At 39.5% G+C, this 13,576-nt stretch overlaps 1 protein-coding gene across 1 annotated transcript in view; it reads left to right on the top strand.

The window, feature by feature from the left end:
- Window positions 1-13,576, top strand: part of DCDC2 (doublecortin domain containing 2) — a 160,804-nt gene that overhangs the window by 45,162 nt on the left and 102,066 nt on the right. The window contains exons 3-6 of the mRNA XM_060023561.2: window positions 3,167-3,243; window positions 3,376-3,507; window positions 7,982-8,128; window positions 10,196-10,250. Of these exons, the coding sequence (XP_059879544.1) occupies window positions 3,167-3,243; window positions 3,376-3,507; window positions 7,982-8,128; window positions 10,196-10,250 (411 nt within the window). The remainder of the gene's footprint in view (window positions 1-3,166; window positions 3,244-3,375; window positions 3,508-7,981; window positions 8,129-10,195; window positions 10,251-13,576) is intronic.

Genomic DNA, 13,576 nt, shown 5'->3' with positions numbered 1-13,576 from the left:
ATGACTCAAAGAAATATATATTTAGGATTAATCTTCAGTTCAGCTGGTTAATCATGAACATTTGGAGAGTATTTTTGTCATACTGAATGAGGAAAACAACTTATTCAAGACAGATGGTTTAATTTAATTCAAGCAACAACTTACAGACTCAGAATAAAGTTATATAATTATTTAAAAAATCATCTATTTGTGAATTTCTATATATAACAACTATAGACATGTATGCGCTAAAGAAAAATAGCATATATCAGGCAGCTCAACAGGAGTTTCCAAGTTATTTGTTTGTCTAATGTATTCACCTTCATCTTTAATTCAACAATCTAACAGTGTATTAAGCAATCAAGTTTGGAAGGAAAGACATTTGAAAAAATAACATTTGGTGTGACGTATGTGCTCAGTACATTACTAGTTAATATTGAGGGTAACTACAAAGTAACAGTAGGGACAATAAATTAAAAACCAGATAAGTAAAATGTACAATATGATAGATGATGGTAAGTGCTATTAAAAAAACCAAAAAGGCAGGGAAGGGCAATAGAGAACCAGGGATGTGGCAGAAGCTTTAAGTTCAGTGGCCAGGGAGTCAGTATTAAGAGGTGGGGAGGATTTCACGAAGCAGATACTATCAGCATAGATGCAGAATCAGAAAGGCCTGTCCTTCACACAGGCAAAGACTCATTTGCAGTTAAACAAGCTGAGCCTTAAGAAGAAGCAAATCTGCTGGGAGAGGGATTTGTAGTCATCCAAGGTGCTATAAACTACAACCCTGGCCACAAAACTTAATTCCTTGGAAATCGAATCTATTTTCTTATGCTATAGTATGAACTAAATAAATCAAGGGACCCTTGGGATCAATCAAGAGTAAGCTTGCAATACATTCCATTAAACTGAAAAAACTGCCTCTTCTTTATTTCAGCAAATTCTCAATTCTAATAATTTATTCTACAGAAATGCTTACATATTTATGCAAATAGATATTTACGAGGAAACCTATCATGGCATTATTTGCAACAGCAAAATTTAGAAACAACCAACAGGATTGTCACTGAGGGACAGGTTAAATAAATTATGGCACATCCATGGTGTGGAATATACACAGCTATTACCAAGAATGAAGCAACCCTTACTGTAACTACCAGTATGGAACAACTGCCATGGTAATTGTTAAATGAAAAAAGCAAGGTGCAGAAGAATGGGTACAGCAGGTTATCCCTGTGTTTAAAAATTACTTGTATAAAATGTTCACGTAAGACAATATGTATATGTAGGTATAGGCTGCCTTTGAATGAATATTGCTAATTCTGGTTGCAGCTTTGTGGTTGGGGGACAGGAATGGGAAAGAGTCTTCCTTTTCACTGTATGCTCCATTTTACCACTTGAATATTGGTCAGGTGCATGTATTATCTGTTAAACTTTTTTTTTAAAGAAGTCAACATCACTGCAAATATTAGCTTAGGGCCAAGAATCTCTGGGTTTAAAATGCAAAAAAAATTATTGTGATTGATTAAAAATTTTTTACTCTAAATTAGAGTCTCTTTTAATTAAATTTCAATAAACATTTATTGTTCAACTAGCAGGCATTGCCAAGTGCTGTTTTAGGCACTGGAGAGTCAAGAAGAATTCTACCCCTTGTTCTTCTCAAAATGGCATAATTTGATTGAAGAGAGAGTCCCATAAATTATTTAGGGTTCATATTTATCTCTAAAATAACTACCAAAGTGCAAAGCAAATAGTGGTTCACTTGTATGGACAACCCTGCCCCTTAGTATGTGTGATTTTAGGCAAATTAATTAATTAAGCTCCAGTTTCTTCATCTGTAAAATGGGGTTAAATAGTAAGTACTTATTCAGGGCATAGTTTTGATGATTAATGGAGGAAGGTAGGCTAGTTTGACCTGAACTCACAACTAGGGGCTGGGGAGGAAGGAGTGTTAGTGGGAGATGAGGGAACCAAGGAAGCAGTGGTTGGTCATGGGGGTCCTTGTAGGCCAAGCTTAAGAGTTGGGATATATCTTTCAGTGGAAACCAGATAGCAGAAGACTGAGGAGAGGATAGGGTGGGAGGAATTAGGAAGAGGAATGATGAAGAGGAGAGAAAGGGCCAAAGGGTCAAGGGAGAAATTGAAGACACCAGATGGGGGTGAAGGGTCCTAGCTATTTAATGGAACAAGTAGAGGCAGCAGGGGATAAAATCAAGATGGGGGCTTAGCTTTGTAAAGGGATAAGGATCCCTCTCCTGAGACAGGCAGCAAAGGAGAAAAGTGGTGAAGATGTAGATGAAGTGGGTTATGGAGGGAAGGGAGGTTGAAAGCCTTCATGCCTGTTGGCCTTTATTTTCTTGAAGTTTGGAGGGAAATGCTGTGCTGAGAGTGCGTGTGCCTGGAGTGTGATTTTAGGATTTAGGATGAAAGGTAGGGATTTGGACCGTTCACTGTGGGAAATGTAAGAAGTTGTTGATTTGGGAGGAGGACAGGGTTGGCCGATGCCAAAGCCTTGTCTCAGGCCAAGGTGCCCGAGGGGCCATGTGGTTCTCGGTACAACAGCCTGGACCCTGGAAGCAAAAGGAGCCGGAAAGATGACCAGACCTACCCAGATGCAAGGGGTTCGGAAATGGAGGGTGGTGGTCAGAGTCTGGCTGGTGGACAGAGGAAGAAGTGAAGTCGAGAAAAGTTGATGAAGTCAGTCTCAAGAAAATAGGATGGGGTCAAGTGCCTGGTGGGGACCCAGAAACTCTAGGCAGCAGGCGGGTGAGGAGAGATGACCAAACACTGTGTTGTGGCTGGAGGGGGAGGACCCTTGGGAGTTCAAGATTTTATAGGATTATTTTATTATTTTATTTTTGTTTTACAGAAAGTAATTGCTTAACGAAGTTGCCTTAAAATTCTCATAATAGCTCAACAGTTTCTGTTGTTGGCACAGATCATGAGCAGTATGCCCAGGGCTTAAGTGAAATTTTTCTTGAGAGCTCTGTTAAGGCAACATGCCATCTATAGAGGGTGAGCCCAGAGTGTTTATGTAAGTGGAAAAAAAACAAGGTTTTAACAAAGGCAGCACAGGTCTCAGCCAGTTCCCTGGAAACCTGTAATTTTTCCTCATAGGGGGAAAAAAAAAGCACTCGGTGCTTTGTATTTCATAAGCTCGGTGATTTGTATTTCTTTGCTTTTGAAGGTAAAACCAGTAATCCACAGCAGGATCAACGTGTCAGCTCGCTTTAGAAAACCGCTTCTGGAACCCTGCGCTATCTTGTAAGTTGGAGCCCTTTACGTTTTGACTTAAAATTGATGTGGTGGTTTCCTTTTGGGTTGGGATTTATTTTGTAGTTTTAAAGACATAACTGTGTCAAACGGTTTGGCTCACTGGCTTTTCTTTTTTCCCAGCTTGATTGCAAATGGAGACCTTATAAACCCAGCTTCTAGACTCCTCATCCCTAGAAAAGCCTTGAATCAGTGGGATCATGTACTACAAATGGTCACGGAAAAAATAACTCTGAGGAGTGGGGCTGTCCACAGGTATGTCAAAGTAATCTTGCAAGTGGATGGGTTTCAGAATTGCTGAGGAAATTCCCAAGAGGCTCTGGAGTCACTGGTCCCTAGATTTGAATTTCAGCTCACCAGTTAGGCTCTATATGCCTCAGTTTCTCTATCTGTAAAATGGGTATATAATTGTTCATACCTTGTAGAGTTGTTTTAGGAAGGAGTTAATCCGTATAAAGAGCTTAGAACACTACTTGGCACATAGTAACGTCTCAACAAATATTAACTGTGTATATATTCTTTGGCACATAGAGCACATCAACAAATGTTAACTATTTTTTTCTTTTGATTTACAGCGAATAGGCAAGCATCAGCATTGCTTTATTTGAGAAGGACTTTTTTTTTTTTTTTTTTTTTGAGTGAGCCAGCTTCTTGACTCTTAAATAACTGTCCTTTTCTTTAGGAGATATTTATAATTATCTGATGGTCCAAATTATTTGCCTCAGGTAAAAAAAATCAGACATCAGGAGGTATTAGTGGGTTTAGGAAGGAGGCAAGTTAGAGAGGATAATTAAGTGGGGTTGCCTAAACCTGAGAAATCAAAAACATTTTTCTCAAGTTCTAATATTTAAGTGAAGATTAAAATCATGGCTTTTAAGTTGTGAAGCCTATGAAACTATACCTTGACGGAGGCTCACTTATTTATTATCTCATAGGTGGGAAGGTTACAAGTAATATAGACATGTACAGAGATTATATATAATATGTGACACACAAATGTTTGAAATCCAATGAAGAGTTTTCTGGTAGTTACTCTTGAATATTATCCTCACCCAGTGTCTCTAACATACTCCACTGGTAGAGAACACTATAGACATATAGGGTAAAATAAGCTCTCAGATGGTTGTACGTTTTTCAGTTAAATGTGAGTACAGATTAATGTATGCATATTTACATATATTAGTATATATAGTTTCACAACCATTGTGATTTTAAATATAATTGTTTTAATTGAAAGTGTAATACTTCACATGCGGTAAAAAATTCAAATAGGACAAGAATATAAATAAAAACTATTTCTCCCACCTCAGGTTCCCCAGTCTTTCTTTCCAGTACTTTTCTGCATCATTGCAGGATGGAAACTGGAATTCATAGAAACACAAATGGGAAGACACACACACATGAATAAATATGTAAATACACCTTGCTTTTTTTCCCCTGTAACAAAAAATCTTGGACAGTTTTCTTATCAGCACAAATAGGTCTATCTTACTGTGTTTAACGATTACAAAATATTCCATTTTATGGGTGTACCTTAATCTATTTAACAGTCTCCTCTTGATGGAAATTTCGGTCATTTTCAGCCTTTTGCTATTACAGTACATATTTTTGTATCTAAGCAGAGTTTATTAAGAGATGAAAGTGTAGAAGTTGAATTGCTGTATCAAGTGGTGAATGCTATTAAATTTTGATAGATACTGCCAACTGTCTTCCAAAGAGTCTGTACTAATTTACCAAAAGTGCATGAGAGGGCCTGTTTTTCATGCTCTCATCTATACTATAAAACTAACAAACATTTTGTCTTGGTAAAAGTAGTATTTCATTGTTTCTTGAATTTTATTTATTTAATATACTACAACAACAACATCACTGATCATTTCTTGTGTGCGAGTCATTATTCCAAGAGTTTTACATTTTTAACTTAATTAACTCATCAACCCTATGAGGTGACTAGTTCTATTATTCTCTTTTAATAGACATGAAACATGAGACATAGAGGGGGAAATTTACTTGCCCAAGGTTATTCAGGTAATGAGTAGAAGGGCTGGAATTCAAACCTAGTAGGTAGTCTGCTCCAGAGCCTGTGCTGTTAACTACCAAGCTAGTCTGTAAATAAATGCCATACATTTATGTCCCATTATATATGAATGAACATATTTATTACATATGAATATGAATATATATCTCTCATGGCCTTTGCACATTTATTTTATTGATTTATAGGGACTCTTTATATATTACAGAAATTAGCCCTTTCTCATATATGAGTTTTAAATATGTTTTCATATTTAAATATGTTTAAATATGTTTCCAATTTGTATTTTTATAACTCTTTATGTTTCTTTTTGCACACAGATATGATGAATTTTGATGCAGTCAAATTTTCAATCTTTCATTATGATCATTAGGTTCTATGATTAGCTTAGGTCTTCTTCACTCTGAGATTATAAAAATATTCTCCCATGTTTCAGTCTTTCAACTTTTAAATTTCATTTAAACCTTTGATCCTTTTGGACTTCATTTTGGCATCAGGAGTAAAGGCAGATCTCAACAGTTATACACTGATATTTTTTAAAAGATATATAGTTTTGTCTTTTGACACATACATAGATGTAAACCCACTCCATAAATAATATGAACCACCACAAAGATACATACACACAATTGCATGCCCAGATACACCTGTTCATACATATATTGATATGAACAAATGGATACATAGAAATAAAATACATTCCAGAACAAATACAGAAATGAGAATATAGTTATATGTCCCCTGAACACCTGAATACTTGGAGAGGCTTAATTCTTACTGTAATGCCAGACATGAATGAGATTTGGTTGCTGCTCACTTGGGACACGCCTACCCTCCCTTAACGGAACAGAGCAGGAAGGGTTGGACCCTCCCTGTGCATCAGTATATATATCAAAAGCATCCCACACAAATTGGTTCAACTCCTTGTTTATGATTCTTGTGCTTTGTAGCAAAGTAAGAAAGCAGATCAACAAGAGTCATATAAAAGAAGGCTCAAATCACAGGCTAGAATTTATTCAGTATCTTTTACCTACCTGTTGAGGAAACCAGTCAAATTTTGGCTGTTTCCAGAGTCACAGCTTGGCTGCCTTTTAATTTCTAGCTATAAAAGTTAACTACTGGACTTCCCTGGTGGCGCAGTGGTTGAGAGTCCGCCTGCCGATGCAGGGGACACGGATTCGTGCCCCGGTCCGGGAAGATCCCACATGCGGCGGAGCGGCTGGGCCCGTGAGCCATGGCCTCTGAGCCTGCGCGTCCGGAGCCTGTGCTCCGCAACGGGAGAGGCCACAACAGTGAGAGGCCCGCGTACCGCAAAAAAAAAAAAAAAAAGTTAACTACTGATTCAGATCTTCCTATTTTGAAGGAAAATGAAAGAAGAAGAATAACTGGATCTAGGCCAGTTGTTCTCAACCAGGGCAATTTTGCCACTAGGGGATGCTTGCAGTGTCCGGAGCCATAGGGAATAGGGGCAGCTACCATCTGCCATCTAGTAGGTAGAGGCCAAAGGTGCTGTTGACTTCTTACAATTTCCAGGACAGCCTCCCCACCTCTCCTACAATTATCAGGTCCAGAATGTCAGTAATGTTCAGCAACCCTGGTGTAGGTCAAGGTAGGAAATCCAGATATCTGGGTTAAGTGTTGGTATTTAGACTTTGAGGGATAGAATTACATTATAAAGAAAGACTTTAGCATCTTTATACCAACTCAGTACTAACACATTTTAGGGGGTTTGGTGGCTGTTTTTGTTTTACTTCTTGACTCCATATGATATGGCCGTTTACATAATCAGTAAACAAGTAGACAGGTCAATGGCAACTATCACTGCCCTTAATTATATAATATAAGAAGTCTGAGAATCTTAAAAGTTATTATCTTAAAACTCTTCCAGTTACTAACTCTTTTGTTTATCACCTTCAAAGACATGCCTTGTCTTTGTGGTGTAGTTTTCTAATAGTCTGTTTTTTCTTGTTCTTTAAACAAGTTCTGTGGACACTTTAAATCGTCTAGCAGAGTTATCACTGTTCTTTTAATAAGTAACATATTGTAGTTTGCGGCAGCAGTTTTACAGTAAAGGGAAGTTCTTGTGAAATCCCTTGATTCTGGGAAGATGAGGGAAGGCAAAAGAAAAAAGAAAGGAAGCATGAACGCTATGCAGTTCTGCATCATTAATACTAGCAATGGGTTCTTTTACCGCCTGCCCTCTCACCTCTTGTTTTCTGACCCAGTTCTGTGTGCTTGGATGTAAAGTTTTGGCTGAGGGCTGCTCTTGCATGGAATGCAGTAAGTGGCTTGTCAGCCTGACCAATGCATTAAGAAAATGAATTTTAAAGGTGCTCACAGAATATAAGTAGAAGAATCAAACTTCAGTGGAAGGCGAGCTTCATTTAAAGCACAACGTTCTCTACAAGTTAATTCTTTCCCTCTAAAATCTAAATGGGGCAGCAATAGGGGATCATTATGTTAGATTGTCAGGTTTCTTGGGATGAAACACTGTACAGCTAGAGAGTAACTGCATCTGCATTACAGCAATGGCATTTAGCTGAGTCTAATGACTTTGAAGCATTTATAATTCAGTAATTAGCATAGTAACAAATGAGCCAACTTAAGAACAGAGTTTTTAATTGACTCTGTGATTTTAAGCAGTTCTTGCAATGCTTGTTAAAATTTTAATCGCTGGCATTCATATTTTGGCAGACTTTATACTTTAGAAGGAAAACTGATTGAGAGTGGGGCAGAGTTGGAGAATGGGCAGTTTTACGTGGCTGTCGGCAGAGATAAGTTTAAGAAATTGCCTTACAGTGAATTACTTTTTGACAAGTCAACGATGAGAAGGTCTTATGGGTAAGTTTGCATCCTCATTCACTTCTCACATTTTAATTATCACTTGAAATAGCATTGAGTCTTATGCTGACCACTGGTCTATTTTATAGAATCTTGTTTATCAGTTAAAATGGAAAGCATGTATGAAATAAATTAATTGGTGTTTATTTTACCATGATTGGAGATTGAGAACTATTGCATGAAAATATAATTTTGAGGAATCCATGATAGACTGTATAGTATTGTTTTACCATTCACTTACGAATTTATAATGAAGACTTATTTTTGTGAAAAAGATACAGGGCAGTAAGCTTCTAAACAGCATACGTTATTAGAAGTTTTAATAGCATCTTAACTGGTTAGCTAGACGGAATAACTTTTCAGGTGGTGCGTAGAGAAGGTCATTAAAAATGAATATTTTCTACTTTAAAAAATAAAAACAGTAAAATATAAAAATGATATAGTTCCTTTTGTACAAATAAGTAGAATGGCTGGGTGTGTAATTATTACATGCAGAATTTTAAAGATTACACTATTAACTACACACAGTGCACAGTGGACCATTTTCCTCTATGAGATGTCATATATTTGTGAAGAATGCCTTATTTCAGCCCAGTGGATGTATGCTGAGGCATGCATTTTCATGAAGAGCCCCAGCCCTGGATGCAGGGACCGTTTGGCTTGCTCATGGTGCACTGCAGTCCATCTCTGCTGCTTTCCTGTGTCCACTTTGCTAGAAAACTGACTTTTTGTAATTGTCCTCTGCTAGGGTGGGTGATTTGTGGCCGAGATAGAGCAGAATGTCACCAATTTGTTCTCCATTAATTTGCAATCTGTGTAGCTTGATGGAGAGGCTAGCCAAGGGTTTCATAAGTAATAGATGAAATGGAATTTCAGGGGTGGTGTTTGAAGCATGCAAGCAGACTTACTGGAACCATCCTTACCCATCCATGAAATCAAATCCTTCACAACCTTTGCTAAACAATACGGGGTTAGGCTGCTGGGCGTTGCAGTACACACTGCAGTAAGAGCTTGTACTTGATGGCAGTGAGAAAACTAGCTCATGGTGGCCTTTCTCAGACAGATTAGTAAGATTTACCTTTATCTCTGTGGCCTCCTTATTTTCAGAGAGGGTTAGGTTTCAAGATGGGTTGGGTTTTAAGATGGATCTTTTCCTATAATAGAAACATCTGGGAAATAACTTACTCTTAGAGCCAAAGAGAATTTTTTACTTTTTGGTCAGAATGACTGGTTTAGAAACTCCCTGAATAGACATGCCAGTGTTTTACTATTCTATGCTTCTATCAGGGGCAGACATTATAGACATGATAAAAACTATGGAAATTTATAGTTTTAAATGCCATCTGGCAAAATCATCACTCGGCTTGGGAAATGATTTTTTGAAATGCAAATAGAAAATTTAGAGATCTGATTTAAAATGCTACGAAAAAACTTAAGACAGTACTAAATTTATTTGTAAGCATCAATTAAAATACTATACAAGAGGGCCTTCCCTGGTGGCGCAGTGGTTAAGAATCCGCCTGCCAAGACAGGGGACGTGGGTTTGAGCCCTGGTCCGGGAAGATCCCACATGCCTTGGAGCAACTAAGCCCGTGTACCACAACTACTGAGTCTGCACTCTAGAGCCCGCGAGCCACAATTACCGAGCCCACGTGCCACAACTACTGAAGCCTGCGTGCCTAGAGCCGGTGCTCTGCAACAAGAGAAGCCACCACAATGAGAGGCCCGCGCACGGCAACGAAGAGTAGCCCCGACTCACTGCAACTAGAGAAAGCCCGTGCGCAGCAACGAAGACCCAACACAGCCAAAAATAAATTTAAAAAATAAATAAATTTATATTAAAAAATACTATACAAGAAAACACTAAAGGTCTTTTGGAATGGAATTTGGAAATGTTATGGTGGTCTTTGTGAAATTGGGAAAGTCTATGGGACTTTTTGTGAAATACCGATGTCAGTAAGTAGTTGAGTTCCATGTCAGGATGACAAATTGAGATGACGATTATCTTGCCTTATATATTATTTGTGAATAATGCTCAGATTTCTAAATTGCAATTTGTTTCCGCAGTCAGAAAGCCTCTTCGCTACCTCCTATTGTAGGATCCAGAAAGTCTAAAGGGAGTGTAAGTATCAGATACTTTACTCATTAATGTTCTATATTTCTGTATGATACACAGAGACTGTCCTTTGGGTTTCAATTAAATTCGAAGAAATGAAACTTAGCCACCTTGTGGTATATAAGCAATCATGTGAAACAACACTAGAACATTAATGTTACAACTAAGTTTCTAAAGGAGAGCTAACATTTTAAAAATGTGGATTTCAAAATATCTTTTTCCTAATATACAGACCTGATAAAATTTATACCATGGTTGAAATCTAGGCAGTGATACACAGATGAGAAGAAATGCTGTATTACGTCACACCAGTGGTCTGCCCAGTCTTGTTTTCTGTCACTGACCAAGACTGAAAAGAAAGTTTTTGTAACAGAATAGTAATCCTCGGTTATGTTCCTTTAAAAGATTGAGAATCATTCCAAATATTTATCTCCTTATCAGAATCTTTTCCATCCATCATTCATTCATTTGTTAATTCAGCAAATGTCTACTAAATACCTATTATATGGGAACTGTGACAAGTATTTAGTAGGTAACTTCTTAACCTATTTGTATTTTTTGTCTGTACCCCCTCATGGAGGTGGGTTTCATGTCATGCTGGAGAATTGCTTTGACAGGTCTTCTTGGCTGAAACTTCTCCTTCTACTCTTTTGGTTGAACTTCCTGACCTGTAGTGGTCAGAAGTGATCTGGCATTTCCCCTTTCTGAATGAAATAAGCAAAACGCTTATGCTGGTGTTCTGTAAAACAAGTGGCTGCTGGGCAATGATACTGTCTCCTAATGATGATTTAGATATTTCTTCCCCTCCCCCCTTTCTGTAATACCATGTGAAATTCTTGAAAAAGAAAAATAGTTTTGTGTGAAGAAATAGTGCTGATCTCAGTATAACAAACAACAGACATACCCACTCATTCGCTGTAACTATTGTACTATTTATGACAAAGCTCTTGCTCTCAAGAAACTTACAGTCTAATTGAAATAGAGAAAATAGTTTGAAAAGGTAACTAACAAGCTAAAGCTAAATATAAAAAATGTGCTGAGATAGGTATACAGAAGGAATGAGACAAAAGGAATCAATGTGCATTTGGCCAAAGTACATGGAGGAAGTTGAATTTGAGCTGTGCCTCTGAGGACTGTTTAAGATTCGGGTGAAGGTTAGTGAGAGGAAAGGGGAGATAGAAAGGACAGTGTGGAGAAAGGAGCAGAGATGAGCGCATGGAGAAACAATAATTTTGGCTGATATTTAGTGAACACTTGAGGGTTCAACACCATGCCAAGGGCTTTACAGATGTGATTTATTTAACCCCAACCCCATGAGCCAGGTACTGTTGTTATTGCATTTAAAAATGAGAAAAGGAGGGCTTCCCTGGTGGCGCAGTGGTTGAGAGTCCGCCTGCCAATGCAGGGGACACGGGTTCGTGCCCTGGTCTGGGAAGATCCCACGTGCCGCGGAGCGGCTGGGCCAGTGAGCCATGGCCGCTGAGCCTGCGCGTCCGGAGCCTGTGTTCCGCAGTGGGAGAGGCCCGCATACTGCAAAAAAAAAAAAAGAGAAAAGGAAACACAGATAGTAGAAGTAGCATCTCCAAAGGCTCCATTGAGTAAACGGAGGGGAAGGATTGAGTCTGGATGGCCCGCTTGGAGGGAGCTAATGCTTCTGACCCCGGGGGGACAATGAGTCCCTCCCGCCAGCTGGAACAGAGGCCCCTCCTGGCGTGGAGGCTGACATGCTCACTTGGTAGGTGGTGGCAGGTTTTTTTTTTTTTGTGGTATGCGGGCCTCTCACTGCTGTGGCCTCTCCTGTTGTGGAGCACAGGCTCCGGACACGCAGGCTCAGCGGCCACGGCTCACAGGCCCAGCGCTCTGCGGCATGTGGGATCCTCCCGGACCAGGGCGCGAACCCATGTCCCCTGCATCGGCAGGCAGACTCTCAACCACTGCGCCACCAGGGAAGCCCTGGTGGCAGTTTTAGATGACCTCGAATGTCAGAATGTAGAGTTTAGTCTTTAGCCTTGAGTTAAGGGAAGCTCATGAAGGCTTCAGAGAAGTGAGAATGTTGATCCAAGTCCAGTCTAGAAAGGCCAGATCTTTTATGTGGAGAAAACCTTAATATGGTGAGAGGCCATCGATGAGGTGTCAATTACAAAGCAACTTCCATAACCTTGGCGTAAAGTGGTAAGAGCCTCGACCAGGTAGGTGGTGAGGGAGCAGCAGTAGGTGATTTTTGCTCATGAAGAAACAAAGGACTTGCTAGGTGATTGGATATAGGGGATTAATGGAGCAGTTGGAGCCAAAGATAACTGCAAGTTTCTGAGCTTGGATGCCAGAGAAAATGGTGGTACTATGGCTAAGAAGGGGGCAACTAGAGGAAAGAGTGACCTGCTTACTTTCCAATGCATTGAGTTGTGTCATCACGGAATCTAGGTGAAAAATGTTCAGCTAGCAGTTGTAAATGGCAGAGGCTGAGGACATCAGATGTTGATTTGCAAGTTCATCCACATGATGGTCATAGTCGAAGAGCAGAGACGTGTCATGGTGGTGTTCTTTCCTCGCACCCAGCACAGCCTGGCAGGGAGCAGGATTCTTCATGCTGTTGAGTGAGAGGATGGGGGAGTGGGTGCCGAGAGAGAGAGAGAGAGAGACAGACAGACAGACAGAGCAGTGAGAACCACAGAGGACCCAAAACTTTATGTGTGTGGAGAGCAAGGGGAGAGAGAGAATTCTAGTAACTGGAAAATATATTTTAGCCACAATAAAGCTAAATAAAAACCAGGAAGTTAGGGTTTGTCCTCTTGCTCTTCTTCAGGACTTTGGAGTGGAATGTCTTCCACGTCCCATGCACATGTGAGCTCATTAACTCTCACAGTACAGCTGGAAAGGTGATGGTTAAACAGAGACCAAGTGTAGTTGAGTAAGTGACCTAGGTCATAGGGAAAGTTCATGTCAGAACCAAGATCAGGACTCAGCTCTTTACATCCACAATTACTGAACTTCAGGATTAGGTGCTTACTCTTCTGAAATTTAGAACGTCTGAGTTTTTATTAAAAATGTGTCATGTGTTTCCCGTTTTAAAATTCATACACAGGAGGCACATACATGCCTCTTTCTTGCTCGCTTGTTTGGACCTGTGCTGTGAATACTGGGTCATCTAATGATGATTGGTGAAGTCTTCTGTGTGTCTGGTATGGAACTAAGCACCAGGGAGATGGTATTGTGCAAAAAGACACAACACTCTCTCTTAGCCCTGGCCTACTCAGGGAGACAAGGGTTACGTAGGCGATGCCACAAAGCAATATGTAATTACAAAGTGTGACTAAAATGAAGGAAAAGTATAG

This window comes from Delphinus delphis, chromosome 10 (genome assembly GCF_949987515.2).
Source record: "Delphinus delphis chromosome 10, mDelDel1.2, whole genome shotgun sequence".
NCBI classification, from domain to species: Eukaryota; Metazoa; Chordata; class Mammalia; order Artiodactyla; family Delphinidae; genus Delphinus; species Delphinus delphis.
The sequence above is the reverse complement of the archived record's forward strand: the minus strand, read 5'-3'. Positions and strand labels throughout refer to the sequence as shown.